The sequence below is a fragment of the Aspergillus sydowii genome (genome assembly GCF_001890705.1).
Source record: "Aspergillus sydowii CBS 593.65 unplaced genomic scaffold ASPSYscaffold_1, whole genome shotgun sequence".
In the NCBI taxonomy this organism is placed as follows: domain Eukaryota; kingdom Fungi; phylum Ascomycota; class Eurotiomycetes; order Eurotiales; family Aspergillaceae; genus Aspergillus; species Aspergillus sydowii.
Genome location: NW_024467859.1, coordinates 4,405,544 through 4,432,556, shown reverse-complemented (window position 1 = coordinate 4,432,556; position 27,013 = coordinate 4,405,544). Strand labels below are relative to the sequence as shown.

The 27,013-nt window shown below is 51.4% G+C and overlaps 12 protein-coding genes across 12 annotated transcripts; 6 read left to right on the top strand and 6 right to left on the bottom strand.

Moving 5' to 3' along the window:
• Positions 1-13: 13 nt before the first annotated feature.
• ASPSYDRAFT_26931 (uncharacterized protein) lies at positions 14-586 on the bottom strand (the record flags this gene model as incomplete). Its single annotated transcript, XM_040844334.1, has 1 exon — positions 14-586. One exon carries the CDS (start codon positions 584-586, stop codon positions 14-16), a length of 573 nt encoding a protein of 190 aa, XP_040708770.1.
• A 1,036-nt stretch (positions 587-1,622) lies between these two features.
• ASPSYDRAFT_128241 (uncharacterized protein) lies at positions 1,623-2,903 on the top strand. Its single transcript, XM_040840487.1, has 3 exons — positions 1,623-2,108; positions 2,160-2,291; positions 2,337-2,903. Exons 1-3 carry the CDS (start codon positions 1,731-1,733, stop codon positions 2,598-2,600), a joined length of 774 nt encoding a protein of 257 aa, XP_040708769.1. The 5' UTR covers positions 1,623-1,730; the 3' UTR covers positions 2,601-2,903.
• On the bottom strand, positions 2,758-3,973 carry ASPSYDRAFT_54352 (uncharacterized protein; the record flags this gene model as incomplete). Its single annotated transcript, XM_040848838.1, has 2 exons — positions 2,758-3,869; positions 3,919-3,973. 2 exons carry the CDS (start codon positions 3,971-3,973, stop codon positions 2,758-2,760), a joined length of 1,167 nt encoding a protein of 388 aa, XP_040708768.1.
• Positions 3,974-5,098: 1,125 nt separating this feature from the next.
• On the bottom strand, positions 5,099-9,319 carry ASPSYDRAFT_75429 (uncharacterized protein). The gene is made up of 9 exons (XM_040850795.1): positions 9,028-9,319; positions 8,685-8,950; positions 8,555-8,634; positions 8,115-8,489; positions 7,744-8,058; positions 6,541-7,445; positions 6,420-6,477; positions 6,159-6,366; positions 5,099-6,107 (listed from the first exon to the last, which is right to left on the bottom strand). Exons 1-9 carry the CDS (start codon positions 9,283-9,285, stop codon positions 5,264-5,266), a joined length of 3,309 nt encoding a protein of 1,102 aa, XP_040708767.1. The 5' UTR covers positions 9,286-9,319; the 3' UTR covers positions 5,099-5,263.
• Positions 9,320-11,389: 2,070 nt separating this feature from the next.
• Positions 11,390-12,327, top strand: ASPSYDRAFT_54350 (O-methyltransferase; the record flags this gene model as incomplete). Its single annotated transcript, XM_040848837.1, has 3 exons — positions 11,390-11,428; positions 11,489-12,247; positions 12,295-12,327. The coding sequence occupies 3 exons, from the start codon at positions 11,390-11,392 to the stop codon at positions 12,325-12,327; spliced, it is 831 nt and encodes a 276-aa protein (XP_040708766.1).
• A 284-nt stretch (positions 12,328-12,611) lies between these two features.
• Positions 12,612-13,927, top strand: ASPSYDRAFT_26926 (putative NAD binding Rossmann fold oxidoreductase; the record flags this gene model as incomplete). The annotated part of the gene is made up of 5 exons (XM_040844333.1): positions 12,612-12,894; positions 12,955-13,050; positions 13,111-13,514; positions 13,570-13,657; positions 13,716-13,927. 5 exons carry the CDS (start codon positions 12,612-12,614, stop codon positions 13,925-13,927), a joined length of 1,083 nt encoding a protein of 360 aa, XP_040708765.1.
• Positions 13,928-14,923: 996 nt separating this feature from the next.
• ASPSYDRAFT_54348 (HPP family protein) lies at positions 14,924-15,947 on the top strand (the record flags this gene model as incomplete). Its single annotated transcript, XM_040848836.1, has 3 exons — positions 14,924-14,988; positions 15,028-15,292; positions 15,351-15,947. 3 exons carry the CDS (start codon positions 14,924-14,926, stop codon positions 15,945-15,947), a joined length of 927 nt encoding a protein of 308 aa, XP_040708764.1.
• A 684-nt stretch (positions 15,948-16,631) lies between these two features.
• On the top strand, positions 16,632-18,514 carry ASPSYDRAFT_84942 (ATP-binding cassette family ATPase ARB1; the record flags this gene model as incomplete). Its single annotated transcript, XM_040851445.1, has 2 exons — positions 16,632-17,192; positions 17,246-18,514. 2 exons carry the CDS (start codon positions 16,632-16,634, stop codon positions 18,512-18,514), a joined length of 1,830 nt encoding a protein of 609 aa, XP_040708763.1.
• Positions 18,515-19,298: 784 nt separating this feature from the next.
• On the bottom strand, positions 19,299-20,834 carry ASPSYDRAFT_169061 (TFIIH complex kinase subunit CCL1). The gene is made up of 2 exons (XM_040843394.1): positions 20,427-20,834; positions 19,299-20,350 (listed from the first exon to the last, which is right to left on the bottom strand). Exons 1-2 carry the CDS (start codon positions 20,760-20,762, stop codon positions 19,412-19,414), a joined length of 1,275 nt encoding a protein of 424 aa, XP_040708762.1. The 5' UTR covers positions 20,763-20,834; the 3' UTR covers positions 19,299-19,411.
• Positions 20,835-21,051: 217 nt separating this feature from the next.
• Positions 21,052-22,251, bottom strand: ASPSYDRAFT_39742 (E2 ubiquitin-conjugating protein UBC1). The gene is made up of 3 exons (XM_040845956.1): positions 21,923-22,251; positions 21,562-21,866; positions 21,052-21,510 (listed from the first exon to the last, which is right to left on the bottom strand). The coding sequence occupies exons 1-3, from the start codon at positions 22,181-22,183 to the stop codon at positions 21,336-21,338; spliced, it is 741 nt and encodes a 246-aa protein (XP_040708761.1). The 5' UTR covers positions 22,184-22,251; the 3' UTR covers positions 21,052-21,335.
• A 701-nt stretch (positions 22,252-22,952) lies between these two features.
• On the top strand, positions 22,953-24,790 carry ASPSYDRAFT_169056 (proteasome regulatory particle base subunit RPT2). The gene is made up of 4 exons (XM_040843393.1): positions 22,953-23,088; positions 23,150-23,215; positions 23,284-24,349; positions 24,407-24,790. Exons 1-4 carry the CDS (start codon positions 23,086-23,088, stop codon positions 24,658-24,660), a joined length of 1,389 nt encoding a protein of 462 aa, XP_040708760.1. The 5' UTR covers positions 22,953-23,085; the 3' UTR covers positions 24,661-24,790.
• Positions 24,791-24,975: 185 nt separating this feature from the next.
• Positions 24,976-26,531, bottom strand: ASPSYDRAFT_141344 (uncharacterized protein; the record flags this gene model as incomplete). Its single annotated transcript, XM_040841134.1, has 3 exons — positions 24,976-25,119; positions 25,180-26,181; positions 26,253-26,531. The coding sequence occupies 3 exons, from the start codon at positions 26,529-26,531 to the stop codon at positions 24,976-24,978; spliced, it is 1,425 nt and encodes a 474-aa protein (XP_040708759.1).
• Positions 26,532-27,013: the final 482 nt, after the last annotated feature.

The window sequence follows — 27,013 nt, the reverse complement described above, 5'->3', positions numbered from 1 at the left end:
ATACACGCAATAATTAATTCCACAAATCCTCATAAAAACTCGCCTTCTCACTAGGCGATAGATTCCGCCCAGGCTGGGTCATATAGAGCTGCACATCATCCCACGATAATACCTTACGATGCCAGCAACAGAGAAGCACACGAACAGCAAAGCCTTTCCCCGGTCCCAACTCCCCACCCTTCCCCAGATCCCTATCCAAAGCCCCCCGCACCTCAGCATCCCGAATCGCTGCTTCGAATTCCAACCGATCTCCAGCCTTGATAATCCCTACTTTCGTCTTCTTCATCGACTTATCGCACCGGAGAAAGCCAGGTTTTAAGTCCTGCATGGTCTTCCATTCCCCCTGGCTGTTCATGTACTTGTACGTCGACTCGCAGATTTTGGTCTTCTGGCCGAGGAGGATGAGCGCGAAGTCGCCTGTGCCTGTGAGTGTTGGCTCCCGCAGTCTGCCGATGAAGAGGGTATAGTCTTCGCCTTCGGCTTCGGGTGGACGTGGACGTGGACGTGGACTGGCTGGTTGTGAGCTGCGTCGGCTTCCGGCGAGGTTGTGGATGCGCTCGGTGAGGCTTTGGCGGCGTCCTGGCATGATCTTGTTCGTTGCTGTAGTAGAAACGATGCGAAATACTGCGGTAGTAGAGTTTCCGTGAGGGGAACAAACACAGGAGCAACAGTTTTTATAGTTTCTTCTTGACTACTGTATGTTCATTTGCTGCCTCTTTATGGCTTCACATCGACTCAAGGTATAAGTGAACAAAGTCTTTCACATCTAAAGTATTTACGTATTTACCCTAAGAACTCAGAAAGCGACATTAGCAGAATAGCTATGTTCAGTATTGTCTTTCTCTATGTTTACAGAATAAGGGTTGGTAAAGTCCATTATCTAGATACATATGACAGCCACGAAGAACCAATCAACATCGCCTGTTGGTTTAATATCTTGAAAGAATTGCATGAAAGTTCCGTGCTCGATTCACAGCCAGAACATTTACCAATCACTCGACAGGCATCTCTGATACTCCAAAACCGAACGAGCACTGGGCATATGCAGGCCGTGCGTTGTGGATCTCCACATGTTCGTTCGAACTCTATGCACAGTCTGAGACCACGCGATTGAAGCTTTGAAGGCGCATAAAGCTGGCGACAAGTATGTATGCTTTCATTATTGTAGAGAGGTACTAGACAGACTCATCTTCACAACCGCCCAAAACACAATCGCTACCGTCCACCATGGACCGGGCCGCGGGGTCAAGACAAAACCAAGCCCCGAGTGGAGACCGTTCAGCATGCAAGAGCTAGAGCAGCAGTAGTCGTTGGAAGTGGGCCGCGCGTTGTTAGTTGGTACTGTGGTTGTTTAATGTCGGTGAGGTGAGTTTGCGGTCGAACACAATTCTACCCTAAATTGCAGAACCAATTTAAAAATGGTTTTAATCCTAAGAACTGCCTTTATAGTTATAGAATATCAGTATATCCGTAATCGTCTAATCGATCCATGGAAGAACACAACGGGGCGGGGGCAGAGAGCTAGGGGATACTAGGGCCATTTAGGGCTTCGTGCCGGTGTTTAGTGGGAGGGGTCAGTGTCACCGAAAGTGCGGTGTAATACTTTCGCGCCCAACGCGTCGCCAGCGCACTTTCCTCCTCAATTGGATTGACTCTTCACAGTCATTCCATGACAATTTTCCATTCAGTGTCTTGAACAGACAGACAAGTCCAATAGTATCGCGTGCGCTATGTCATTAGAGGACGAGCTGAGCGAGGTGATAGAGATAGGGTCACCGCCATTTTCTAATGTATGGGACGATGAATCGGACGAGCATCCAGAGGACACAACGGAGGACACAAGTTCCGAGTCAGAGGATGGAAAGAGTGCGTACGACCTGGGAGGCCAGATCAAGGATATTATTCAAGCGCTGAACGACATCCGGTCCCAATTGGCTGAGCAGAATAAGTACCTGGATGTGCTCACGGAGAAATACATCGCCAGGCCGGCGCAGATCACTTTCACGGAGGACGAATGGGAGACGGAGACTGATGAGGAGGAGGAAGAGCAGTGGGAGGATACTCTAGAGCCTATTGACGAGCACGAGGTGCAAGCTCTTCAAGACGAGGTATGTCTCTCGTATTCGAAGTGAACCAGTTCTGATTGTTTACACGTATAGCAGGTCAGTGTCGCTTCAGCGCGGGAATGGACGAAAGAAGCCAGACTGGCCGAGGCCAGCAGTGCCCAGCATCGCTATATCCTGGGCTTCACAGTTGCTACTGTATTCTATCTCCCAATGGGTCTCATCACTGTAAGTCTGGTTTCCCAGTTTCATGTGCATACTAACTTCAAGCAGTCCTTCTTTGGCATGCATCTGTTCAAGTCAGATGCAACCATGGAGACTTCACAAACACCTTTCATTCCCGTCTTCCTTATCTTGTCTCTGACGACGTATGTCTTCGCGGCATGTGCACTCTGGCTGGTCCGAGACGGAGACAAGATCAAGAAGATGCTCAACTCTTGGAGCCCGACAGACATGAACCAAACGAGTCAAAGATTCTCGAATCTAAGACTTCCAAACCTGATGCGAAGAAGGAAAGCATGGGAGGCGGCCCTCTAACGATTTGCCAATGGCAACACCATCACGACCATTACGGCTGCAATGCATTGCATGAACATGAACATGATTGATATACCCATGTTGAAGCGAAACATCTCATTTGTTATCCTCTATTGTGTACAATATACAAAGGTATATAGATTCTAACTGGAAGCGATCAAACAAGCGGAGGCAAAATCTTACACGTACTCATAATCGCACTCAACTTATCCATATAATCCAGCTCGCCACCCGCAAGATCGTCCTGAACCCAAACCTTCTGGATAAACGCCCGGGTAAGGAACATCCAGCGCGAAGAAACAGCCCGGTCCGTCCGGTCAACAAGGTCGAGAACCATGCGCCGGTCTTCGTCAGTCCTTGCTTCGCATCCGAGGATAAACAGCGGGAATTGACGCTCGCAGAGTCCCATTGACGCAAAAATCGTAAATGCGCGCGATATCCGTTGCTGGGTAATGGTTTCTGGTTCTAGGAGGTTTCCCGTTGCGCGGTTGAGGTAGACGATCGTGGCTAGGTAGAAGAGCTCGAGGATGGGATCCGATGTTACGGAAGTGGCGAGAGATGCGAGTCTCCAGCTGATACCGTGCATGAAATTACAGTAATATGTCTGGTTGAAAGAAATAGAATACTGCTTCGCAACCAACACATCGCAAGCCTCTGTAAGGATGACTTGGAGAGTATTCGCAATAGACGAAGTAGTCAGTTCGATAGCAGGCAGGATGGGAATATCCTCACACTCATCGAATCTACACTCCTCTTCAGGCGTCACATTACTAGATGGAGGATCCTGGCCCTTCGTCGGTCCAGGATACCAGTGCAGCGAACTAAGCCGCGACAGCGCATCGTGGTAATGCACCCAGTCCAACAAGATGTTGAAGTCGCTGTCGTGTTTGAATTGAGATCCAGACAGAGACGACGCCCGTATGATACTCTTCGCACCGGTGATGTACCACCGCCACTGGCCCGAGGTACACGATGCTCTGTGGATTTCAAACGAGCATAGCAGCATCCCGGCGGCGACGTGCTGCATGGCTTCGATGCCGCTGATGGTCCCGCTCGATGCAGCGGCTAGGGCTTCGATCGCTGCGATTTTGATCTCGACGGCTTTTCTGTGCACGCCGTAGCGGTGCAGCGAAGACAGACCTAGTATACCTCGTCGGACTGCTGTAGCAGAGTGAGATGTTGTCGATAGAGCCAGGCGCATGAGCGTCTCGCCCAGCGTCACTGGATCGTGGCCGAGAATTGTCAGGGCTTGAGAGGCAGTACATGAAACTAATATAGTCAGACTCGGCCTTATTTTTGGCTTAACCAGGAATCGTACAGTATTGGAGCAACTGATTATCCGCGTCGCTATACGTCGCCCCGTCAAAAGGCATCGGCACCCGTAAAGCCAGCCGGGCATGCCCTTAGGTTATACACTTAGCCAAATCCTTTAAATACCCAAACAGAAGACTTACTCCTCGACGACAAGCGCAGCAGAAATCGATGCATCTCAATATCCCAAGACGACGCATTAACATGATACGCCATGGAAGACTGGCGCGCCACGCCTCGCCCACGCACCGGCCGGCCCACCACAGCGCGTCTGGCATCATTTGCCCTCGGCCAAGAAAGACGCAGGCCATAGCCCTTGCAGATCCGACCTGCCCGTGTACATTGACTGCATACAGGGACTGCGCGGTCGCAGGAGATGCGCCGGTCTGTGATACCTATTTGTCAGCAGTGGATGGGGGCCGGATGTGGAAGATGCTGGCAATGTGCTGTACCTCTACAAGTTCCGCAGCTGCGCTTCATGCTGTACTCTCTATAATATGCAGTTCGTTAACCGGTAAATGATATGTAGGTCGCGCAAAGTTACCCTGGGTGAGAGACGGGTGTTGGTGGTGATAAGTAAATGCTGGGGTTTCAGCTACAAGGTCAGCCCTAATCGGAGTGCTGGATACGAGTAAGCAGCCACCAAAATATCGTCCAATGAAAGCTCCCCAATGATTAGGCTTAACTTTGCATGGAATAGCTCCTACTCCATAACAGCTTGGCGGCAACTTTTCGCGGCGCTAAATCTGGTGGATTCATGATTTCTGGTTTTCTGTGATTGAAATAGACCTTAAAGAGGCGTCTCGAAGTATACGCGTAGGGACATGCCTTCGAATATTCTATACAGCATGAAGTGCCTTGTTTTGAAATCAAGTTATCAGAAAAGAATAGAAATTGGGTATAAATATGTTTCTACTTGACGTCTACTCTGCCCTTCATCTGCAGCAGAACCAACAAGTTACAGCCAAAACCTACTAATATACGTCCAAAATGCCATCCCCAAGCAGACATCACCGACTACGCCGCGCTCCAGGAGGCAGTCGCTGCCACTGCGAAGATTACCGGCGGTGGCTTGGACCACGGGGACTTTGTCTCTCATATCGGGTTTCGTAGCCGATTTGTACGATCAACTGCAGCAGGCGAGTCAGTTTTAACTAACTTGATCATTGCCTTAGAGGCTTAGTTAGGGCTCAGCGGGTCACGGGTGGCTTAACCAATTCCAAGTGACCATACAAGGAAAGAGCAACAGTGATTGTTCCTGCTGTATCTATCATAAGGGCAGCTGCTCCTTCTTTCCTGGTAATACATATTATTCGAGCAAGAACGACCAACCCAAACCCGCCTCAACACAATCATCCACTCTCTCTATTGCCTTTCTCCACTAGAGACACCACCAAACTCCCTTTCCCCCCATCAACCCACCTCCCCCTCCCTCCAGGAACCTCAACCCACCCCCTCGTCCCCCCCGGCGTATCCCAAGTCACCGTCACCTCACCACCCTCAACAGCAAAGCCCGCCCTGAACCTCCCCAGCCCAGTCGTAAACCCAGCCTCAGCCTGGCCCAACCCCTCAAATGTAAAAGTAGCCGGCTTCAAACTCCACTCCACACCACGCGGCTTCGTCACACGTAGCCCGGCGGCGTATTCAGTTAATGTCGATGTGGGCCCGCTGCTCCATCCGTGCGCGTGCGATACATACCGCGGGTCATTCCTGTAGCCCCTGTCGCCGCGGTATCCCCATGTTCCATCCACGAGATACCCCTCTGGAACGGTAGATTCGGTTCCGTTGGGGTGTGTGATGTACCACCCCCATAGACTCTGGATGAGCTGGAGTGCGCGCTCTGGGTATCCCGCCGTAAAGTGGGCCTCGAGTTCTATGGAGGAGATGAAGGGGGAGATGTTTCCTGGGAGTTCGGGGACGGAGGGGCCCAGCGGCGTCCAGTTTGAGACTAGGTAGGAGGAGATCTTTGAGGGGGCGGTGCTGTTTGGTGGGAAGAGGGAGAAGGCGAGGGCCATGCTGTTTGCGTCTTGCGGGTAGAGGGTTGAGTTGGGGCTGTCCTTTAGGGCGCCGATGGAGGGGTCGTAGAGGTGTTTGATTATTGCGGTGCGCAGGGAGGATGCAAGCGCTGTGTAGTTCTGGCGGGTTGGGTCTGCGTAGGGGGATAGGAATGCAGCGGTTGTAAGGGAGCGGTAGAGACTGGACTTGTTAGCTGTAGCATGCATATATCTGGGTTACTGGGTGGCATACAGCATGTTTGCGGAACTTGCGAGGGTGTCGTAGTTCCAGCGGCCCCAGTCCGCAGTCTCGGTGGCATTCATGATGCCTTCCGGTGTGATCTTGCTGATGCTGTAGTCCAGAGCCTTGACATAACGCGGCCAGATGTCGGCCAGGAAGCCATAGTCCTCGGTGAACAGGAAGTAGTTGTACGTCCCGATGATGGTCCATAGATGATATGCTATACTCCATTAGCACTGCATTCAACTGTCAAATGCTTTGAATGGAACGTACTATCACTATCCGCCGCCAGATACGGCGGTCCAGCCTTCGGCAACAGCCCACTCGGCGTCTATACCCAGGAAAATCAGCATCACCATAGGATCCTTATCCCAAGGCCAACCGGCCAACCTACCTGGTTATCCCAAATAGCCAGCAATGCATTCCTGGTACTTTCCAAATCCCCCGTACTAACCGACGCACTCGGCACCGCAACCCCCATATCGCCAATCCACACCCACCGATCTCTCTTCGCTCCATCAAGCAGCAGCGTCTCCCCAGGCCCGCAGGCCGCATCGTTCGACCACCCCGTCGCGGAACTAATCGACGCCCGACACGTCGTCCTCGGAACCGAGTTCGTCTGCAGGGTATATGCCCCGGCATACCAGATTCGATTGAGGAGTTTGTCGGAGGAGTGGAAGTAGCCCTGGTATGCGCGCAGATTAGGCCAGGTGGGCTGGTAAGATATTTCCAGGGATATATTTTTGACCGCGAGAGTCTTTTCATTATCATCATCATCTTTTCCTTCCTCTTCTTCCTCTGCTAAGAATAGCGTCAGGTATCGGAATCCCCCTCGGAGTTTCGCGTCGGGCATGGTATACAGCCCATCCCCATCGGACAGGGTAGCTAATAAAGCACCATCTGCGCCAGTCCCGCCATTCGAATTATCAGATTCCCTTCCTATATAGTCCTTTGCCTCGGTAAATGCGAGACCGAGTGTTAAATTTGGCTTCGACGCCGTATACTCAATGGAGAGGATTCCTCCGACTTCAAGGCCAAAATCGAAGACGAGCCCTAAGTCGCTGGTTGTAAGGGATGGCGTGGAGTCGCCCGGGTAGTCCGAGATGTATTCTCCGTTTGGAAGCGAGAGAATAGATTTCGGTTGGATGAAGCGTGAGTCTGGGGCGTAGTTGTTTGAGTCCCAGGGCCCGGGGAAGGAGGGCGATGAGGGCCCTGTGCATGACGAGTTCCGCCAGCATGAGGCTAATGCTCCTGTCGCGAGGGTGAGTATGGATAGTCGTATCATACTGCTGTCAGAGTCTGGAGTCGTACGAGGGATGGAAAGATAAAAGGCTGTTAAATATTGTATTTGCTGACTATGACATAGATCTACATGGTTGCGGCTTGTAATTGCTGGCTTTATTTGCCCGTCTTAGCGTTGACTTGGAGAAGCAACCCAGGATCGGCTTTTCTGGGGAATGATCTGCTCGGTCGTATTTATCCCGATATGATCTGCATTTTCTGGTTCCTCCACGATATCCCCAGAATCCTGATCTTGTCCACTAAAAATTCTAACACTCCCCCGTAGAACTCCCACCCTCACAGGCCTCCCCAGTACATTCAAACCCCCTAGGCCTCTTTACATTCCCACAAAGATACTCCTCCGCCTTCGTCCCATTCCCCAGTTCCAAATCCACATCAATCAGGCCAAGGTTCGTGCACGGCGCGACAGCACTACACTGTAGACTAGCGACGCGCTCGGACTCCGTCGTCCCGCGCAAGTTAGCAACGGTGATGTCCCTGATCTGGAACTGCGAGTTGGTGCAGTTCCCGTCGCCGGGGGCGCCGATGAACCGGGTGCACTGGGAGATTGCGACTGCAGAGCCGCGGAGGGCGGTTGCGGTGAGGTTGCTGAAGTGCATATTAGAGGCATCTGCTTTCGTTAGCTAACCCTACTCTTGTTGGTATAATAGAAGCGTAAAATCTTACAGCCCAGTCCGCCGCCGCCGCCGTTGGGCGGGTATCCGTTTTGGTCGTCGGTCCAGGTTTTGAAGTATACCTTGCAGTACCTATCAGCGGGTGTTCTGGACAATATAAGATGGGAATAGAGCTCTGGTCGTACAGCATGGAGTGTGTTATCGTAAACAACATTCTCGACCTTGATCCTCTCAACCGTCTCGAACTCGTCCTTCAGCTGGCCAATGCTGCCTATCGCGATGCCCAGGCCGTTGTGGAAATGCGAGTTCGTTAGTGTGATATCGGTGCTGTTAGCTTTGAATGAGATGCTGTCGTCCCCGTTGTATACGGTCAAGTTGTTGAAGCTTATATGCGACGATCGAATTGTATCCGCGCCATCCGTGTTTGCTATATAGCCAGTCAGTCAGTCAGTCAGTAAACACCGCAGGATCCAATACAAGTGAAGAACGCACAGCTATCCACCCGATTTCCCGTGTTGTTCACAAGGATACTGTCGAATTCGACATGGTGGGAATATATAATCGACAACGTCCTACCACACCATTACCACTTTACCCATCCATAAGAAGGGTGGATACATACCACATCTGGCTGCGCAGGAAGTTAACACCCTTGACAACCGAGTTCGTCAACCCGCTGAGCGTCAACGCATGAGGCCGCCCAGGGTAATTCGACGTATTCTCCTGCTCCTGTATCCACTCGTACCAGTAGTCGCCGTTCCCATCGAGAGTGCCAACGCCATGCCCGTTTACGCGGACATTATCGCCGCCAAGGATCCATGCAGTCGACTGGTTCTGGTATCCCACGGGCAGGGAGTGGTTGAGCCAGTAGGGGATGTCGGTGCTCCACTATCATTACCACCACAGTATCAGTTTGCAAAGACCCTGGTATATATAAGTAAAACAAGTAAATGGTGCGGACGAACCAGCAGTTTTCCTTGGATATCAACATCGACATCATGAAGCCAGGAAATGTTCATGGCAGAGTTGACGTAGTATGTTGTTGGCTGGAAGACGACTCTCCCGCCGCGACCGCACCGCTTGAATGCGGAGATGATGGCCGGGGCATCGTCGGTCTTGTTTGTGCCGGAGGCTGGGATGATACATGTTTGTTTGGGGGGTGGAATTGCTGCATCTGCAAAAGTCAGTGCAGCTAGGAGAGTGAGTATCCGGGAGAAATGCATTGCGGTTGTTGGCTTTGAAATTCATGGAATTGTGGCAGCCGGTGTGTATGTTAGATAAAGATATAGCATTGCTTTAATATACTAAATATCAGACTAGGGGTATCATTATACCGAGTAATTATCTTGGTTTTTGTCAACAAGATGTTAAGAGGATTATAAACTTAATCTTTAAAATTGAATTGAATGTATCTAAAAGAGTTATTTTATCAATCATTTACTCCAAGAATTGCCATCTGCTGTTTACTCCACCTCAACAGGAACCTTCACAAAGGATTTAGCTCAGGAGCCAAAAGTAGTGCGATGTCGCTTATTTATACAGTAATTGGCCTTGTACGTATTATAGTGAGATATTAAAATTCTCCTATCCACACCCCCATATCGACCGGAAGCGAAACCCAGCTTCGTGGGTGCAATTTCCAATCTGCCATTGCACGGCTCACCTCGTCGGGGCTGATTGACTGCAGGCTCCTCGGCGCTCTTGAGGATATTCTCCCCTTGACCTCGAGAAACGTAAGTGCGGAGGGCATAATAGATTCGGGGGTGATGTAATCGCCGCGGTGCAGTGGCTTTCATTGCTTGAGCAGGGACTGTTTGTATATCGAGAATGTAGAAAGAAGGATGATATTGACGGTCCGAGACAATTGTGGAGTATGAAGGATTGGAGACAATGGAACAGTTCGAGTTTGTCGCTGAGGATGAGAGATTTGGGCAACAGGCACGGCTTATGGCGAGGCTGGCACGGCATCAGATACTGGCTTACGAGTCTGAGTTAGAATAGTTCTCTAGAGACTAGCGGGTGTAATCATTGGACCTTTCCTCAGTCTCTGGATGTTGATTCATAGTTGCATGTGTGAGATTACTTTATTAAGCTATGCTTTTATAGAGTCTTTAGGAGCTAATTACTGATAATATTATATATATGATATATATGATATATATGGTTATATTTAGTAGGTAATATTCGAGAGTAGCTGGAAGCGGCTGAATTCTATGGGACTATTATGATATGCAGCAGTCTCAGGAGCGACGATGATTTTGCACGAATGAGATGCCTTCTATCGTGAATGAAATGCAAGATCAAGAACAATGTCGAGGGGAATGCGGGGTTCGTTAATGTTGCATTCGACCGACATTCGGGCAAATTCGCAGCGAGATCGAGCTATGAGGAATGTATATAGTCTGGGTTACTTAGTGGTGGCGCTTGCCCTGCAGTTATAAGGCTCAACTGCTTCGCTTGTAAATCAAACTGCACGGGCAATTATAGACTAGAATTAACATGTTGCGGGTTTACCTTGGGAACTAATGGATAGTCAGATTTATATATGTTGTTGAATTTAGTATATCACGTCGGTGAGTTATACAGAAGCGCCCAAGATACAGAAACAGAAATAAAGTACAAATCTAGTGCAACAATGGTTTACTCCCGAAGTTATCGTACGATCAGATAATCTTATCAACCATGCAGCGCAACCAGGCTAGCGGTCTGCCTCTTAACTCCGACCGTTCCTGTCCACTTACAATGGCGAGTCGTTTCCATCGACCAAGTCACCGGGCTCACTCGTGAGTTGGTCGTACGACAGTACGAGGGAACCAATGACCCCTTGCAGCTATACAACTCAACCTTCCTGGAGGCAGCACTCATCATACGAAACCTTAATATCACCCAGTCGGAGGCCGACAATAACTCCGAGTGAGTCACGAACATCCCCGGCCATCAAGCTCAGTAGACTCATCGATTCGCATGCAATGATTATCTCCGAGACTCGGGGGTCGCACAAGGTTGTTGTCTTGGTATTCTCCTCCGATGCTCGGGGCTATCTACCGCATCCGATCACAGGGACTTCGGGATGCAGCGCTGGCTCTCCACTAGAGCCGATGAATGGCAGGCCAGAACAGTTTACGGGTCCGAAGGTCCGCGCTCTGGCTGGCTTATGCCATCCGGGGATCGTAGCGGAATTCTTTCCATCTCAGAATAACGTCATTTCTGTCGGCCCTTTTTGGTTGTGCAGAATTAAGCAAGGGATGTATATAAATGAGGTCTTCCCCTCATTGATGGACACTGCTTCATTTATCTCCAGGTTTCAAAGCCACTACAGTACTCACCATGTCAGACGGACAGACCCGACAGCGCTCCCAGCTCTCTGTATGTCCAGTCCAGCTTCTCTTCTACAAGCCCCCAAAACTAGCCGTACAGAATTAACAGCACCAGAGAGAGGAGGGCCGCGAGCTCAAACTCCTGCACTTCATCTACAACCACCCAAACCTCGACTCCGTCCGCGGCAACCCGCAAGCCGTCCTCGACTTAATCGACGAGTTCTCACAAACCTACGCTTTCATGACCGTCGGGCCCGAGAAAGGCCCGATTGTCACCGACCTCATCAACGAGCGCAAACCACACACCATGATCGAACTCGGTTGCTACATCGGCTACTCCGCCATCCTGTACGGCGACGCCGTCCGCCGTAACGGTGGCTCGCGCTATTTCAGTCTCGAGCTGAATGCAGAGTTCGCGGATATCGCGAACAAGCTCGTTGACCTTGCAGGGTTGAGTGGGTTTGTACGGATCCTTGTTGGCAGGAGTGATGTGCTCCTGCATCAGCTGTTTGATACTGGTGAGGTAAAGCAAGTAGAGCTGCTATTCATCGACCACCACAAGCCGGCGTACACATTAGACTTAAAACTATGCGAGCAGCTCGGGATGATCGTGCCCGGGGTGTCAGTGATTGCGGCAGATAATGTGATTTACCCTGGGAACCCGCCGTATCTGGAGTATGTGAGGGCTTCGGTGGAGAAGAAGCGGGCAGAGGCTGAGAAGGGACCGGTGACGAGTTATACGACCGAGGGGTTCTCGGAGAGGACGAGCAAGGCGTTTATGGGGGATGAGAATGCGCCAAGATTTGAGATTCTCGGCAACCCGAATTTGGTGTATGAGAGCGTGCTGAGACGGCCGGAGGGGCACCACGTAAGTTTCCCGTTATCTTTAATTGTAGACAGTGGCTAATTGGGCAGGATGCAATCGAGGTGACGCGGTGTGTTGGTTGAGGAAGTGAGAAGAGAGAACGGCGATGCTGTCAGGCCGACGGAAACCAGTCGCCGGCCCCGCTGAGCCAGAGTTGCCGTCGCCAGGACCTTCCTCCCTACCTCCCCCCACGCCTCTGCTCCAGGCTTCAAACTGTCATTCTTGCACTCTGCTTAGAAATATTAAATCTCTATCGCAATTGCCAATTGTCCCTATATAATCTGGTCTGCCCTCCCTGATTCTGGCATCCTCAGCACCCATCCCACTTTTTCCCTTGTTCCCCTCACCTGTATATTATTACCCCACCATGGCCTCCAAGACCTGGAACGTCGGAGTCGTCGGCTACGGCTTCAGCGCAAAAACTTTCCATATCCCTTTTATCGAGGATGTTCCTCAGTTCAAGCTGTATGCTGTTGTTCAGCGCACCCCCAAGCCCGACGATGACGCTGAGAAGGACCACCCCGGGATCAAGTCCTACCGGAGTTCGGAGGAGCTGGTCCAGGATGCGGCCGTCGATGTAGTCGTTATCACAACCGCGCCCGAGCTACACTACTCCCTGTCCAAGTTGGCGCTGGAAAACGGAAAGCACGGTGAGTTCACGAGTACCAAGATGAAGGCATCATAGGACTTTCCTTGCTAATGGCTGGAAGTTGTCTGCGAGAAACCGTTTACCCCGACTTACAAGGAGGCCGCCGACCTCGTTGCCATCGCAAAGAAGCAAAACAAGTTCCTCGCCGTTTACCAGAGTACGTATCCATAAAACCGATTGTGTTGTCCTCTGAATGTGATCTGCTAACCTGACCCAGACCGCCGGTGGGACGCCGATTTCGTCACCCTCTCCAAGCTCGTCAAGACCGGTGCTCTCGGCCGTGTCGTCGAATTTGAATCCCACTTTGACCGCCACCGTCCCCAGGAGCCCGCGCCTACTGTCTCGAAGTGGAAGAACAAGGTTGTTCCCGGCGGTAGCGCGATCCACGATCTCGGATCCCACCTGCTAGACCAGGCCGTACATCTACTCGGCAAGCCGAACCGGGTGACGGGTTTCGTTGGCACGCAGCGCGAAGTCAACACCTCCGGCTATGAGGATTCGTTTACCGTGCTGCTGCACTACAACAACGGCTTACTCGTTACGGCGAAGGCTGGTGTTGTAAGCCCTGAGGAGGAACAGTTAAGGTTCTGGGTGAGGGGTGAGAAGGGGAGCTTCAAGAAGGTAGATCTTCTTTTTTTCCCGTTTGAATAGGAACGTATGGGGTTGACATGGACAGTTCTACCTCGATATTCAAGAGGACCAGCTCAAGGCTGGCATGAAGCCTAGCGACAGTGGGTATGGCAGAGAGCCAAGTGAGAGATACGGTATGAGCTCAACTGCGTTGAATATGCACGCTGCAGATGCTAAACTGATGCTGCGTAGGTACCCTCACCACTATTCAAGACGGCAAGCCCGTCCGCGAAATCACTCCCACCGTGGAACCACCCACCTGGTCCGAATACTACAGGAAGATGGCCCGGGCTCTGGGAGGCGAAGGCGAGCTCCCTGCCAGCGGCGAGGAGGCCGCGGAGGTTATCCGGTTGATTGAGCTGGTTCAGGAGAGCTCCAAGCAGGGGAAGACTTTGGACTTTTAGTTGGAGTGATGGAGTCGCGTGAGGAGTGCGGAGTGAGGAGTGAGGAGTATACAATACCTGATGCGGAGGCCGGAGTATACTCGGGGTTGCATCGGATCCCGACTAGTAGTCGGGCTGCAGACGATCTGCAGAAGGTAATTCATCAATATGGTATATATCAAAAATAGTCCAACTTCTGCGTGAACAATCTAGACCTTTTCACGAAACTTGTTACTGCATCAGCACTCTATATCTGAATATCATCAGCAGACCATCGTAGGGCAAAAATACATGATCTCATTGTAATAAATTACCAATTACGTACATGGAGCTCCGGCGGTCCGCACGCTAAGCCAATTGCGTAGTTTCTGTTACCCAACACAAACTATATGAGTGGAAGAGCCACAAAGGATGCGCGCTTCATTGTTGCGACAATCGCGAACTGAGCGTCTCTGTGTCTGCAATCCTCGCCGATTCCTCGCTGCTGACTCCTCCCTCCGCGGAGACCCGGTTGTGACGGGTTCGGATTCCGCCCCTGTCCTGCCTCAAAACAGGGCTTGTCCGCTGCCTCTGACTCTCCGGTTCTTCCTTGGCCTTGAGACGACGAAACCTGATGACCTGACACACTTCGCTTTTTGTTCCGTCGGTTTTCGTTCGGAGGGTGAGACTGTTAGTCTGGGGTAAGGCTTGGCCCGTCTTCAGCCTGGTGGATATATAGTCCATTAGTCCCGTTTCTGACCACCTTGTTCAGGCACGTTCTCTCCCTTGCTTCGCTGGCTGCTCCTCGGTATTTTGGTGGCGTGTGTTTGTCGCTCGCTCCTCGATCCTTTATTCCTTATATTCTTGCTCTTTCTCGACTTTGTTTGAGGTTTAGCACTTGGGCCGCTCCAACCAGTGCTTGCTTGAGATCATCGACCAATAGAGGAAACCTCGAAACTTTACCGGGGGATCAGATTTTCTTATTGCACCATACCGACATATGCGCCTCTTAAGGCAGCCAAAGCAAGGCGTCTCAACATGACGGCGGCTACGACGCCAACCGGTGGCGCCGCGCGCACACATTCACATTCTTCCCGCCGCTCGTCCAGCCATAGCCATAGCCATGGCCATCGCCGCCGCAGCAGCATCAACTTCTCGCGGTGGCACTTCGACATCGATTCCGTGCTGAACCCGTTCGTTCCACCGCCGCCATGGCACTGGATGCCGCGCCCCGTCTCTCATTTCCTGGGGTATAGAGGGGAGCACCCGCAGAAGGCGATGGGCAATCTCGTCATTGCATTCTGGTCCCTCATTGGTGTTTTCTGTGGCGTGCTGCTCGTTGCGGAGGTTTCGCTTCATGTTCCTGCTTTTCAGAACCATAACGCACCGCTTATTGTGGGCTCCTTTGTATGTTGACGTGATCTGACCTGGGACTAGAATCGTTTTGGCTAACAAGTTTTAACAGGGTGCAGCAGCTGTGCTGGAGTTCTGCGCCATCGAGTCACCCTTTGCTCAGCCGCGAAATGCAATCTTCAGCCAACTGATCGCGAGTATCGTCGGGGTTGCCATCGCCAAGTTATTTGCTTTGAACCCTAACGCGCACAATAAGCCCGAACTCGCCGGGTCCCTCGCTTGCGCTATCACCACAATGTTGATGCTTCTTACGAATACGGTTCACCCGCCTGCCGGGGCGACTGCGCTACTCGCCGCCACTGAGCTCCAGGATGTGGGCTGGTGGCTTATCCCGATCGTGTTGCTGGGGGTTGCTCTTATGTTAACGGTGGCGCTGATACTTAATAACATCCAGCGCCGGTTCCCCGTATATTGGTGGACGCCTCATCACGTTGGCAAGGCCAAAATGCAGCCGAAAGAGCCGCAAGATATTGAGAGCGCGCCGGAGGTCAAGCAGGGGAATGAATCCGGGTCATCTGAGTCTGATGACTACTCGGACGAAATGCAGGTCATTATTCGGCCTGGTAAGGTTGAATGGTCTGACAACCTCTGGCTGGATGCGGATGAGAAGGAGGTCTTGGAGAGGATCAGTGAGCGGATGAAGGAGTAAAATGGCCTCAAGGCTATGAACTAGACATTACACGTAGACACTTGGTAAATACTTGACACATAATAGTATATAATACACGAATAAAACATTTCGCTTCGAACACTTGTGCCGGCTCTTAGTTCAATAGAAAGGCGGTCATTAGTCATACATTGGTCGAGAAGGATTTCACGTGACTGCCAGTGCCCGATCGGGCTAAGCCCCGCCACGCCAGGTCTCGAATGACGTAGTGTGGCCAATGGGGTGTGCCCTTGGCGGCCCACAGTCAAGGTTTTTGGCCGCGTCTTTCAGGCTCCGACTCCCACCACAACCAGCCCTGGGTGCAATCTCTGATTATTATAGTCGCCCTCTTTTCCTTTCGTCTTCATCCAGAGGCAATTCATCTTCCAACGATCGTTGACTGCCGGCTAGTCATCCACCGAGACTATTCGCCCTTCGATCTCTTTCTACCGCCTGTTGGTTTTCCCAGCAGGTCTATCGATAAGGGCTTTCTAAGAACCTCTCCCCCACTTGAGCAAAGGAAGGCTCGCCCCCCCCCGCTATTTTTATTTCTGATCCACCCTCTCAATTTTTCCCTCTTTCACCTCGTCTTCACGTCAGGCTTTCCCCCTCCAGGCCTCCCTCAACCTCCCTTCCACGCCTATATACCCCCCCTCTTACCGACCCCCTCAACACAACACAGCCAAGATGGTGTCCGCATCCAAAGCCGCCCGCATGGCCAAGCGTGGCGATGAGAAGAAGAAGAAGGTCGGCAGCAAGTCGGACACGCCCGTCGAGTCCGGTGCTGAAGACCAACCCGCCACCACCGACGCTAAGATGAAGGAAGTCGAGAAGCTCACAGCCCAAATGGACAAGCACGGTCTGTCAGATCGTGTCACCACCGGTGTGCTCTCGTCGATGCCCTCGTCGCGCGACGCAAAGGTCACCTCCGCCTCGCTGGTGTTCCACGGAAAGGTCCTCATCACGGACTCGACCCTCGAGCTTAACTTCGGTCGGAGATACGGTCTGCTTGGTGAGAACGGTTGCGGAAAGTCGACCCTGCTCAAGGCTATCGATGCTCGCGAGTTCCCGATCCCTGAACACATTGATATCTATCTCCTGAATGAGGGTGCCCCACCTAGTGACCAGGGGGCGCTTGAGTGGGTTGTTACGGAGGCTCAGAACCAGCTTGATCGTATGGAGAAGCAGGCTGAGGAAATTCTTGAAAAGGAGGGTCCTGATAGCCCTATCCTTGAGGATCTGTATGATGTATGTTTTGATTCTTTTTTTTTTTCCCCTGAAATCCTTGCTAACTTTGACAGCGTATGGACAAAATGGACCCCTCCACATTCCACACCCGTGCATCTCTTATCTTGACTGGTCTTGGTTTCAACAAGACGACAATTCACAAGAAGACCAAGGACATGTCTGGTGGTTGGCGTATGCGTGTGGCCCTTGCCAAGGCCCTGTTCGTCAAGCCATCTCTGCTTCTTCTTGACGACCCCACTGCTCACTTGGATCTCGAAGCCTGTGTGTGGTTGGAAGAATACCTGAAGAAGTGGGAGCGTACTCTTGTCCTTGTTTCTCACTCCCAGGATTTCATCAACGGTGTCTGCACGAACATGATTGACATGCGTATGAAGCAGCTCCTGTACTACGGTGGTAACTACGACTCTTACCACAAGACCCGTGCCGAACAGGAGACAAACCAGATGAAGGCCTACAACAAGCAGCAGGAAGAAATTCAGCACATCAAGAAGTTCATCGCCTCTGCTGGTACCTACGCCAACTTGGTGCGACAGGCCAAGTCCCGCCAGAAGATTCTCGACAAGATGGAGGCAGACGGTTTCATCCAGCCTGTCATCCCTGACCGAGTCTTCAGTTTCCGCTTCGCCGATGTCGACAAGCTCCCTCCTCCCGTCCTCTCTTTCGATGACGTTTCTTTCTCCTACTCTGGTAACTGGGAGGATACGCTCTACGAGCACCTCGACTTTGGTGTTGACATGGACTCCCGAACTGCCCTTGTCGGTCCCAACGGTGTTGGTAAATCAACACTCCTACGTCTCATGACCGGAAAGCTTTCCCCCATCGGTGGCCGTGTCAGCCGTCACACTCACTTGAAGCTCGGCATGTACAGTCAACACTCCGCTGAACAGCTCGACCTTACCAAGTGTGCCCTTGAGTTCGTCCGTGACCGATTCCCCGAGAAGAGTCAGGACTTCCAGTACTGGCGTCAACAGCTCGGCCGCTACGGTCTCTCGGGTGAGTCCCAGACTGCTCTGATGGGTACCCTCTCCGAAGGTCAGAAGAGTCGTATCGTGTTCGCCCTCCTTGCCATCGAATCCCCCAATATGCTCCTCCTTGACGAACCTACCAACGGTCTCGATATCCCCACCATCGACAGTCTGGCAGACGCCATCAACGCCTTCTCCGGTGGTGTCGTCGTCGTGTCTCACGATTTCCGACTCCTCGACAAGATCGCCAAGGACATCATGGTCTGCGAGCACAAGACCGTCCGCCGCTGGGACGGCAGCATTGGTGAATACAAGAACCACCTCCGCAAGAAGATGATTTCCGAGGGTGCCGTCTAAACGTGAACCGCACGGGTGTCGCGAATCTCGTTTTTCTTTTTTTCTCTTTAACGACTGGCATGCTAGATCATGATACAACGTGGGAGAAGAGGAAAAGTTTTCTTGCTTGATGTTTTTTTTTTGTCAATTCAGTTCGATCCGTTCTGTTCTAGTTTCTGTCAGCCACGGGAGTGACGAACCATCCCGGTTGGATTGATAGAATATCTTAGGTTTAAATTAACCATAGGGGAAATTTAAGTTCCCTAAATTTTGTTTTTCGCGTCAGGATGGAGATATATGCCTCATTTTTCTTTCTCTCTAGTTTACTTTGTTTCCTATTGGGTGCTCTTCAGTTGTTTAGATGGCCTGTGTTTCATACCTCATTCCATCCTCCCGTTTACCTATCTAGATTTCAGCATTGGAGAGTTGAATTGACTCGTTTTTGTCTCGGCATTTTGCGTCAGTGGACTAGTATTTTTTTTTAGTATGGGTATCTGCTATGTAGTTATATGTCTGGTTTCCAGGGGGTCAACGTTTTGGAAAGCTATCTCTTTCGTTAACTATGTGGTGCTTAGGTCTACTCATTCTACGAGACATGTTAAGGTTATCTAAGCAGGTCAAAAGCAATAACTAGTTATGGAGTTGAAGAAATGATCATCCCATTAAATTCGATGGGCGTGCCTAGTGTTTAGTAGCTAATGGACATCGAGGCGACGTATAAATTCCAACAACTGCACCAGCCTACAGAGAAATGGATCGAAACGAATTCATGCAATTCACTTGTTATTCCATGAAAGGCTAAATAAAACAACCCAAATAAATGTATCTTTGTTATACAAAATATAAGAGAAAATAAAAAGAAACCATGTTCGTTTGTCGCGGGATAAAGAAAGAAGAAGAAGAAGAAGAAGGGTTTCACTACCCCTGCCTTTCCTTCGTCCTCTCCATGACCAACTCTCCGCCAAAAATATCCTGCGACTTCTGCTCCGCTTCTAATTTCCGCTTCTTGGATAGCCGCTCCATCTCGCTATCTGGTGTTGCGGGATCACTCGCAGACGCTGCTGCTGCTGCTGCTGCTGCTGATGCGGCCGCCGCAGCCGGAATCCGCTTTTGGCCAGCGAGGTTCACCTTTTCTGGATTTTGGCAGTGGTATAACTTTTTGCCGATACGACGCATGACCTTTTTCTGCTCTGGGTCTGAGGCGATTGGTTTGTAGGACTGGAGGAGCGAGGAGCAGGCAGTTAGGGTTTTGAGGAGTTTGGAGCGGAGTTGGTGGAGTGGGTTGGCTGAGTCTGGTGGGTTTGGGAGCTTCGTGTCAAGGTAGAATTCTGCGAGGGGTTGGTCGGCAAGGAAGAGTGCGGACAGCCAGATCTGGGATGGAGTGTAGAGGAAATAAGCGTCTGTCATTTGGGCGGCGGATTTGAGAATCTCGCGGGTGTTGTGGTGGGCTCGGGCAAGGCGGTCGGATATTGAGGAAGATGGGGGATTATTAGGGGGTTGAGGGAGGGACGAGATGGCTTGACGGAGGGATTCTGGTGTTTGTTGTGGTAGGTGAGGTGCCGGTTCGCCTAGGCCTTGTGAGATGGCGCTCAATTCCATGATTCCACCTTCCAACCCGCGGAAGGGGTGTCGGACGTCGAAGGTGAAGCGGAGACTTTGCATGACCAGGAATTCCGGGGTAATGATGTCCTCCGCTGAGGTGTCGCCGGGAACTCCGTCAGCGAATTGCCGTAGTGACATGTAGTAGTTGTCGGTTTTGGTAGCGATGAATAGAGCGCATGGCATTATTGTTTTAGGATGGTAGGTCATGGGCGAGTTCGTAAGATAGAAGCGCCGGAGGTATTGAATGGCAGTGGCCTTGTAAACATGAGCTTCGTCAGCAAGATTTCTGGTAAACTAGTTATTTCCAGCAAGTTTTGTAAAGGTTTCATACCCTCACTATCGTCGGCAACGGAGGTTTGTAGCTCTCCCCCAACTGTACGATCTGTTCGCAGAAATACCGCACTAAATCCTGCTCCTCTTCTGGTGTCAAACATTCGATATCCTTCTCCTCTCCGCCCTTGCTGTCTGCATCGCTGCCATTCGGATTGGGCGTGCCCGCAGCGGACGAATTGGCAGATTGCCGTGCTTCACGCGCTCTTCGTAGAGCAACCCGTACTCGGTCACTTGCAAGACTATTCGTATTTTGCCTGACTGACCGCAATGACTCCTCTGTGAAGGACCACAGGCGGAACTGCGACGAGGTGCGATAAAAGTCGTCTTCGATCATTGCGGGCGGAAAATAAGCTGAGCTTGTGCGATTCTGGGTTGCGGGCGGTTTTATTTCGGATATAGACAGGTGATGTCGAATGTGCAAATAATTTACTCGTGATACGAGCTTTGGTGTCTCATTTATCCATGGCTGGGTGAGAGTATACTGTTGGAATCAAAGTTGAGGTCGAAAGTGAGTGGGAGCTTGTTCAAGCCTCAAGGGATCCACGTGCTTATCGATACAGATTCCCAATCTGGTCATCCCGCCACTCTGCCGTAGGTTAACTAAACTACGAATTACTCGATAAACACAAAAGGTAAAATAATATTAATTCTCTAGCCAGAAATGACTAGTAAGTAGATTCAATTTAAGACAGCCGAATTGAAGGAGACAAGCTGACAAAATCGTTGATATGCAAAATGGTCCGTGTATGGGTTGAACTGCGATAACATATCCGATAAATGCCCCAAAGCCCGGAGAACGGACAAGTAAACAAGCCAAAATAATAAAACGAATTCGCCAGGCACCGTGCTCGTCATCAAGTCCACCTATAACAAACAAATCCACGTTCGACCCGGACGGGCGTAACGCTTAGGGCTCGCCGAGGAGTCGAGCGGTTACATCACCCATGTAGGCTTCCTCCAATTCATAGTCCTCGCCTCCATTGCGGTCAATGCCATAGTAGTTGAAAGCTGAAACAACCTGATCCACATCGAAACCCATATGAACAAATCGATCAATCAGTTGTCTATTGTACCCATCGTATCTAGTAGAATGTCAACGACAAATTTTAGTAGAGGGATTTGTCAAAACGTACTTGGACAGATCTTCCTTTTCTCTGTCCTCCTTCTCCTTTTGCTCCAACTGCCGTAGGGATTCGGTCGTAGCACCACCGCTACCTTCTCCGGCCGATTTTCTAGGCGCTCCTGCGTATTGGACAGCCCACTCCCGCGCAACACGATCGAACTCTTTGGGGTTCCGAAGCAGCATAGATGCGACCTCGGCATCCTGCGGATCCTTGGGCTCTGGCGTGCTGAGGAGAGACTGCAGTGAGAGGAGCGCAGCCTTGATAGTAAGGATTGGGGACCAGGCGGATGACAGAGTATCGAGACAGATAGCACCCTAGCAGATAGGGGAATTAGAAAAGCCAGCCAAAGGCTCAGTTTGGGGGTACTCACTGTTTGGCTGCTAACATTTGGATGCCAAACTTTTGTCAGGAACTTCATTACAGGCGGCCGGAAGGGATACTCGGTGGGTATCTTGATGTCGATTTTGTATGTGCCACCCTCGTACGGTGTCCCAGGAGGGCCCGGAAAGGCCCCGCGGAGGTTCGTGACATCGTCATCGTCCCCCACGGGCTCTGCGGTGATTTGGGAGTGGGTGTCTGCACGAATGTCGGCAATTTCCTTTGTAATACGGCGAGTTCGGTTAGACGCCATGGGTGCGAATATTGCACGAGGGTTGGGGATAAATGCGACAGGAACAGCTAGAGGGGAAGTGCGGAGCTAATAGCCTAGGAAGCTGTGGTCAGCCTCGAGAGAACTTGGAGTAACTTTGCAGTGGGAGAATAGAAAAGAGACAAGCGATGAAGAATTACCTTGAGAAAAGAGTCACTGGGGATGACGTGTAAAAGAACGCTGGAGATATGACTGGGAGCGCTTTGGGTTTTGAAAGAGCCTCACGAAGGCTACCTAAGTTGGAGGGGAAGCTGAGGGGTCCACGACGATGGATGGAGCGTAGACCAGTAAGATGACATGTAGGTACAAAAGGGGCGACTAGGTAGAAACGGTACGAAACGTCTCAGGCGAGAATGGAAGGATGCAGGCGGATGATGATTATTTAGGTGTTGGTCACCGAAGCTTTCCTTCCTTTCTTTCCCGGGCCATGACCACCGACTGAGCCACCACTACACAGCACGACACCATTGACTCGGCGGTGCACTCTTTGATAGGACAAGCAATGACTCGAACACCCGGCTCTGCCTCAGCCACCAGAATCACGTTCTACCGCCAGGGATTAGATCGAGCGCCTCACTTTGCAACTACGTAGCCTGATTTTACTGGACTCCAACTAAGCGCCCGGTCATTTGCAGTTTGTGGTTTGTAGTTTGTACAAGGCTGTTTTGACTAGGGCGTCACGTGTAAAAGCCATCACGTAATCAATGCCAAGGCCTGACGAAGGCGACAACAGCAACAGCTCCAAAGTTGACCTCAAGCTGCTATCAAGCTCCATTCTGTCATCCTCTTCGCGTTTCCATCCGTTTTCTTCCGTAACATACACCTGTACATCGTTGTTTTCCTATAAAGCTTGTTAATCTATCGCATTTCAATACCTCCGGACTATGGTTAGTTTCTATTGCGCTTCTCGCCCTGTGGCTCCCATCTGACAAGCATGAAAACGTATAGGGTAACCAGCAGTCCAACATCGGCGGAGGCCCTAGGGGCGATGGTAAGGACGACAAGGATAACAAGGTAAGATATTTTTCGTGTCGTATGTGATGACTCTGCCAACGGCTGCTAATAATTATCTGCCTCTAAAGAAGGACAAGCCTAAGTACGAGCCACCACCACCACCTACCACTCGTATCGGTCGCAAGAAGCGCAAGGCCGCCGGTCCCAGCACCGCATCCAAGCTACCAGATATTTACCCCACGTCACGATGTAAACTCCGGTATCTTCGGATGCAGCGCGTCCACGACCACCTACTACTGGAGGAAGAATACGTTGAAAACATGGAGCGGCTGCGGAAAGCCAAGGCGTCGGTGTTACCGGCTGCCGGCGGCGGAGATGTCGATATCACGGACAGAAACGCCGATGAGCGTGGGCGTGTCGATGATATGAGAGGGAGCCCGATGGGTGTTGGCAACTTGGAAGAGTTGATTGATGACGACCATGCGATTGTCTCGAGTGCGACCGGCCCAGAGTACTACGTGTCCATCATGTCGTTTGTCGATAAGGACCTGCTTGAGCCCGGTGCCAGCATTCTACTACACCACAAGTCCGTCTCTGTTGTTGGTGTGTTGACCGAGGAGTCAGATCCGATGGTTTCGGTGATGAAGCTCGACAAGGCGCCAACCGAGTCTTACGCAGATATTGGTGGCCTTGAATCACAAATTCAGGAGGTCCGAGAGTCCGTCGAGTTACCGCTTCTTCACCCCGAGCTGTACGAGGAGATGGGTATCAAACCACCGAAGGGTGTCATTCTTTACGGAGCGCCAGGAACTGGAAAGACACTACTTGCTAAGGCCGTTGCGAACCAGACCAGTGCCACATTCTTGCGTATTGTTGGAAGTGAATTGATCCAAAAGTACCTAGGAGACGGACCCCGTCTGGTGCGTCAGATCTTCCAGGTGGCCGCGGAGCATTCCCCATCAATTGTCTTCATTGACGAAATCGACGCCATTGGTACGAAGCGTTACGAATCAACTTCCGGCGGTGAACGAGAAATTCAGCGAACCATGCTTGAGCTTCTTAACCAGTTGGATGGATTCGATGACCGCGGAGATGTCAAGGTTGTTATGGCCACGAACAAGATTGAAACTCTCGACCCTGCCTTGATCCGTCCTGGACGCATTGACCGCAAGATCCTGTTTGAGAGCCCCGACCGTAAGTCTTCCCCCTCTAAACCATGTCAGGTGTAGTCAAGGTGCTAACCGAAATCAGAAAACACCAAGAAGAAGATCTTCACTCTCCACACCTCAAAGATGTCCCTCGGAGACGATGTCGACCTTGACGAGTTCATCAACCAGAAGGACGATCTCTCTGGTGCCGATATCCGCGCTATTTGCACAGAAGCCGGTCTGATGGCGCTGAGAGAGCGCCGCATGAGAGTGCAGATGGATGACTTCCGCGCCGCGCGTGAGCGCATAATGAAGACAAAGCAGGATGGCGGACCTGTGGAAGGGTTGTACTTGTAGATGCACATGGTCATTGGTGTTGCGCTACTCTATTAGCGTTATCACCTTACCCATAGAAACTTGTGTATTCTAATCTGACATTCAATTTACCTCCATTTTCTCATATAATTCCAGTAAAATCACAGTCCATCCGTCCCAGAACTATGTAAGGAAAGACCTAGAGATACCTATACTTTTGCCCGCTTCAGTAACAGTGCAAACTGAGCTAGAATTTGAATATCGTGATAATCATGAGAAGGTTCCTAGTTTATATATAGTCTATCTGTCGGTCTATCTGTCGGTCTATATCGTCGATGATATGTGCACATCCATCATTCAAGGTCTATCCGCGCGAGTAGCGACGAACTGGATTGCCATAATCGGAATCAGAGAGCATCCACCAATAATTGCCACAAATATCCCAGCGGACACAGCCAGCCCCAGCGTGTCGAACATGGGCTCGAAGTAGAACGGTCCGACCTGTTGAACCAAGTTAGTGAAATGGCCGAGCGACACATCCAGGGATAAGTAGGGACTCACAAAACAATAAACCTGTCGGCAAACATTAACAAAGACACCAACCTGACTTGCACGATTCCGTTTACTCTCGACAGCAAAAGTCGTCAAAATCGTCGTCTGCATCTGGTTGCCAAAACTCGCAATCGCGACACCGACAAGCGGCGTGACGTTCCAGGTTTCAGCCTTCTGCAGCTGGAATCCCCAGGTCAAGAGGCCAGCAATGGCAGTGCCAAAGGCAATATACGCAAGCCACAACCGGTCAGCAGGACAGGCCTCCCCCTTTATCTTGCGCACTCTGCCTAGAAACCAATCGCACATGGGCCCGCTGAGCTGTTCACCCAGCACACACCCGATAATGACAGGGATGAATTGCAGCCCGATCTGCTGCGCATCGAAGCCGAACTTGCCGCCGAAGATGGCCGGCATTTCGACGCTGATTGCGACGTTGGCGTAGGCGAAGCAGATGGCGAGTGCGAAGGATGCAATGGCCACGCGCGGGTACTGCACCAGCGCGAAGGGGAGGAAGATATCTTTTACCTTGAGTGAATGTGAAGATATCTTCCTTGGGATAAACTTGCCCCAGAACCCGGTGACCTTGCGCTCGTGGTGCGGGTTGTAGATTGTTTCGTCGCCAATGGCGATGTACAGCACCAACTGAGCGAAATTGACAATAGCGAAGATCCAGAAGATCCAGTCGGCGCCAATATGCTTGGTCACGAAGCCCATGAGGAAGGGGCCTATGGCGACACCGAGCGTGGTTAAGAGCGTCCACCAGCCGAGTTTCTTGCCGCGGTGCTCAGGCTCAGCGAGCTCGGCGACGACGCCGCTGCCGTTGCCGATTGTGGGTGAGATGAGGATGGCTGTGAGGACTCGTGTGGCCATTTGGCCGCCGTATGAGCGGCATCGAGCGCCACCGATGTTGCAGACCATGCTGCCGAAGACTGAAAGGAGGGAGACGGGGTAGCGGCCATAGATTGCGGTGACTGGGTTCCAGACTAGGGGAGATACACCGAGGAGGAGGATCTGGAGGAGAACAAAGAGTGAGTAGAATGGCCTAAAGATACAGCATGGGCTGGGTATTGTGGCATCTATACCTGGAGTGATGTTAGGTAACTTGCATCCTGCACCGCAATGCCGTATGTTTCCGCAAAGATATCGTAAGCAGGGACAATTCCAGCCGCCATGAACGTGCCCATCATCGAGTGGAAAGAAACCATCCAGATCTGCGCATTCTTCTTCCAATGCGGCCAGTTGCTGGGGTTGTACGGGGACTCATTATCCCATGTCCTATCTTTGGGGAAGTGTCCGCCTGTGGACACAGTTTGGATAGCCTCTAAATTCCCGGAGTGCTCGGCGGTCCCTATAGTCTCCATATGTAAAGAATCAGAGCCAGACCCCTTGAGGTCGTCACTCGTCCTGGAGCTGTCGGTGGCATTATTTTCTGCGAAGTCGTATGCCATTTCTATGTATAACAGCGGCGGCCTTGTTAGGGCTAAGGAGGTAAAACTAGGAATTGAAAACCAGTAGACAAAAATGCTAGGCTATTCGACAAAGCAATCAACGAATATAAGAAACCCCTAGGGACCATTAAATCCGGAGTCTGGAGGGCATCCATAGTTCGGAATCAACTCCACGAGCCCATGGGGCCGTCGCCGGGGCATGGCAGCTCTGGCCGGGAAGTGGGACTTCCGCAGCGGATTGAGGCCGCACTTGCACATCATCTGTATAGTCGGGGTCGGTCATTGGAGCAGTTGCCGACCAGATGTCTCGGTGCCGAGATTAAGCTATTGGAAGCCCGGGACTGGCCCCGAACAGGCCCCGAACAGGCCCCGGGATGAGGCCCGGAAGCTGGAGC

Excerpts from the sequence above, each read along its gene's own strand:
- ASPSYDRAFT_128241 (XM_040840487.1), top strand. The coding sequence starts at position 1,731 with ATGTCATTAGAGGACGAGCTGAGCGAGGTGATAGAGATAGGGTCACCG. Across the intron at positions 2,109-2,159 it reads TGCAAGCTCTTCAAGACGAG|CAGGTCAGTGTCGCTTCAGC; the intron begins GTATGTCTCTCG and ends TTACACGTATAG. Across the intron at positions 2,292-2,336 it reads TCCCAATGGGTCTCATCACT|TCCTTCTTTGGCATGCATCT; the intron begins GTAAGTCTGGTT and ends AACTTCAAGCAG.
- ASPSYDRAFT_75429 (XM_040850795.1), bottom strand. The coding sequence starts at position 9,285 with ATGCATTTCTCCCGGATACTCACTCTCCTAGCTGCACTGACTTTTGCA. Across the intron at positions 7,446-7,743 it reads GAGGCCTAGGGGGTTTGAAT|ACTCTGACAGCAGTATGATA; the intron begins GTACTGGGGAGG and ends GTACGACTCCAG. Across the intron at positions 6,367-6,419 it reads TCTGGCGGCGGATAGTGATA|CATATCATCTATGGACCATC; the intron begins GTACGTTCCATT and ends AATGGAGTATAG.
- ASPSYDRAFT_169061 (XM_040843394.1), bottom strand. The coding sequence starts at position 20,762 with ATGATCGAAGACGACTTTTATCGCACCTCGTCGCAGTTCCGCCTGTGG. Across the intron at positions 20,351-20,426 it reads CGTTGCCGACGATAGTGAGG|GCCACTGCCATTCAATACCT; the intron begins GTATGAAACCTT and ends CATGTTTACAAG.
- ASPSYDRAFT_39742 (XM_040845956.1), bottom strand. The coding sequence starts at position 22,183 with ATGGCGTCTAACCGAACTCGCCGTATTACAAAGGAAATTGCCGACATT. Across the intron at positions 21,867-21,922 it reads CAAATGTTAGCAGCCAAACA|GGTGCTATCTGTCTCGATAC; the intron begins GTGAGTACCCCC and ends CCTATCTGCTAG. Across the intron at positions 21,511-21,561 it reads GAAAAGGAAGATCTGTCCAA|ATACGATGGGTACAATAGAC; the intron begins GTACGTTTTGAC and ends ACATTCTACTAG.
- ASPSYDRAFT_169056 (XM_040843393.1), top strand. Across the intron at positions 23,216-23,283 it reads AGGACGACAAGGATAACAAG|AAGGACAAGCCTAAGTACGA; the intron begins GTAAGATATTTT and ends CTGCCTCTAAAG. Across the intron at positions 24,350-24,406 it reads CCTGTTTGAGAGCCCCGACC|AAAACACCAAGAAGAAGATC; the intron begins GTAAGTCTTCCC and ends AACCGAAATCAG.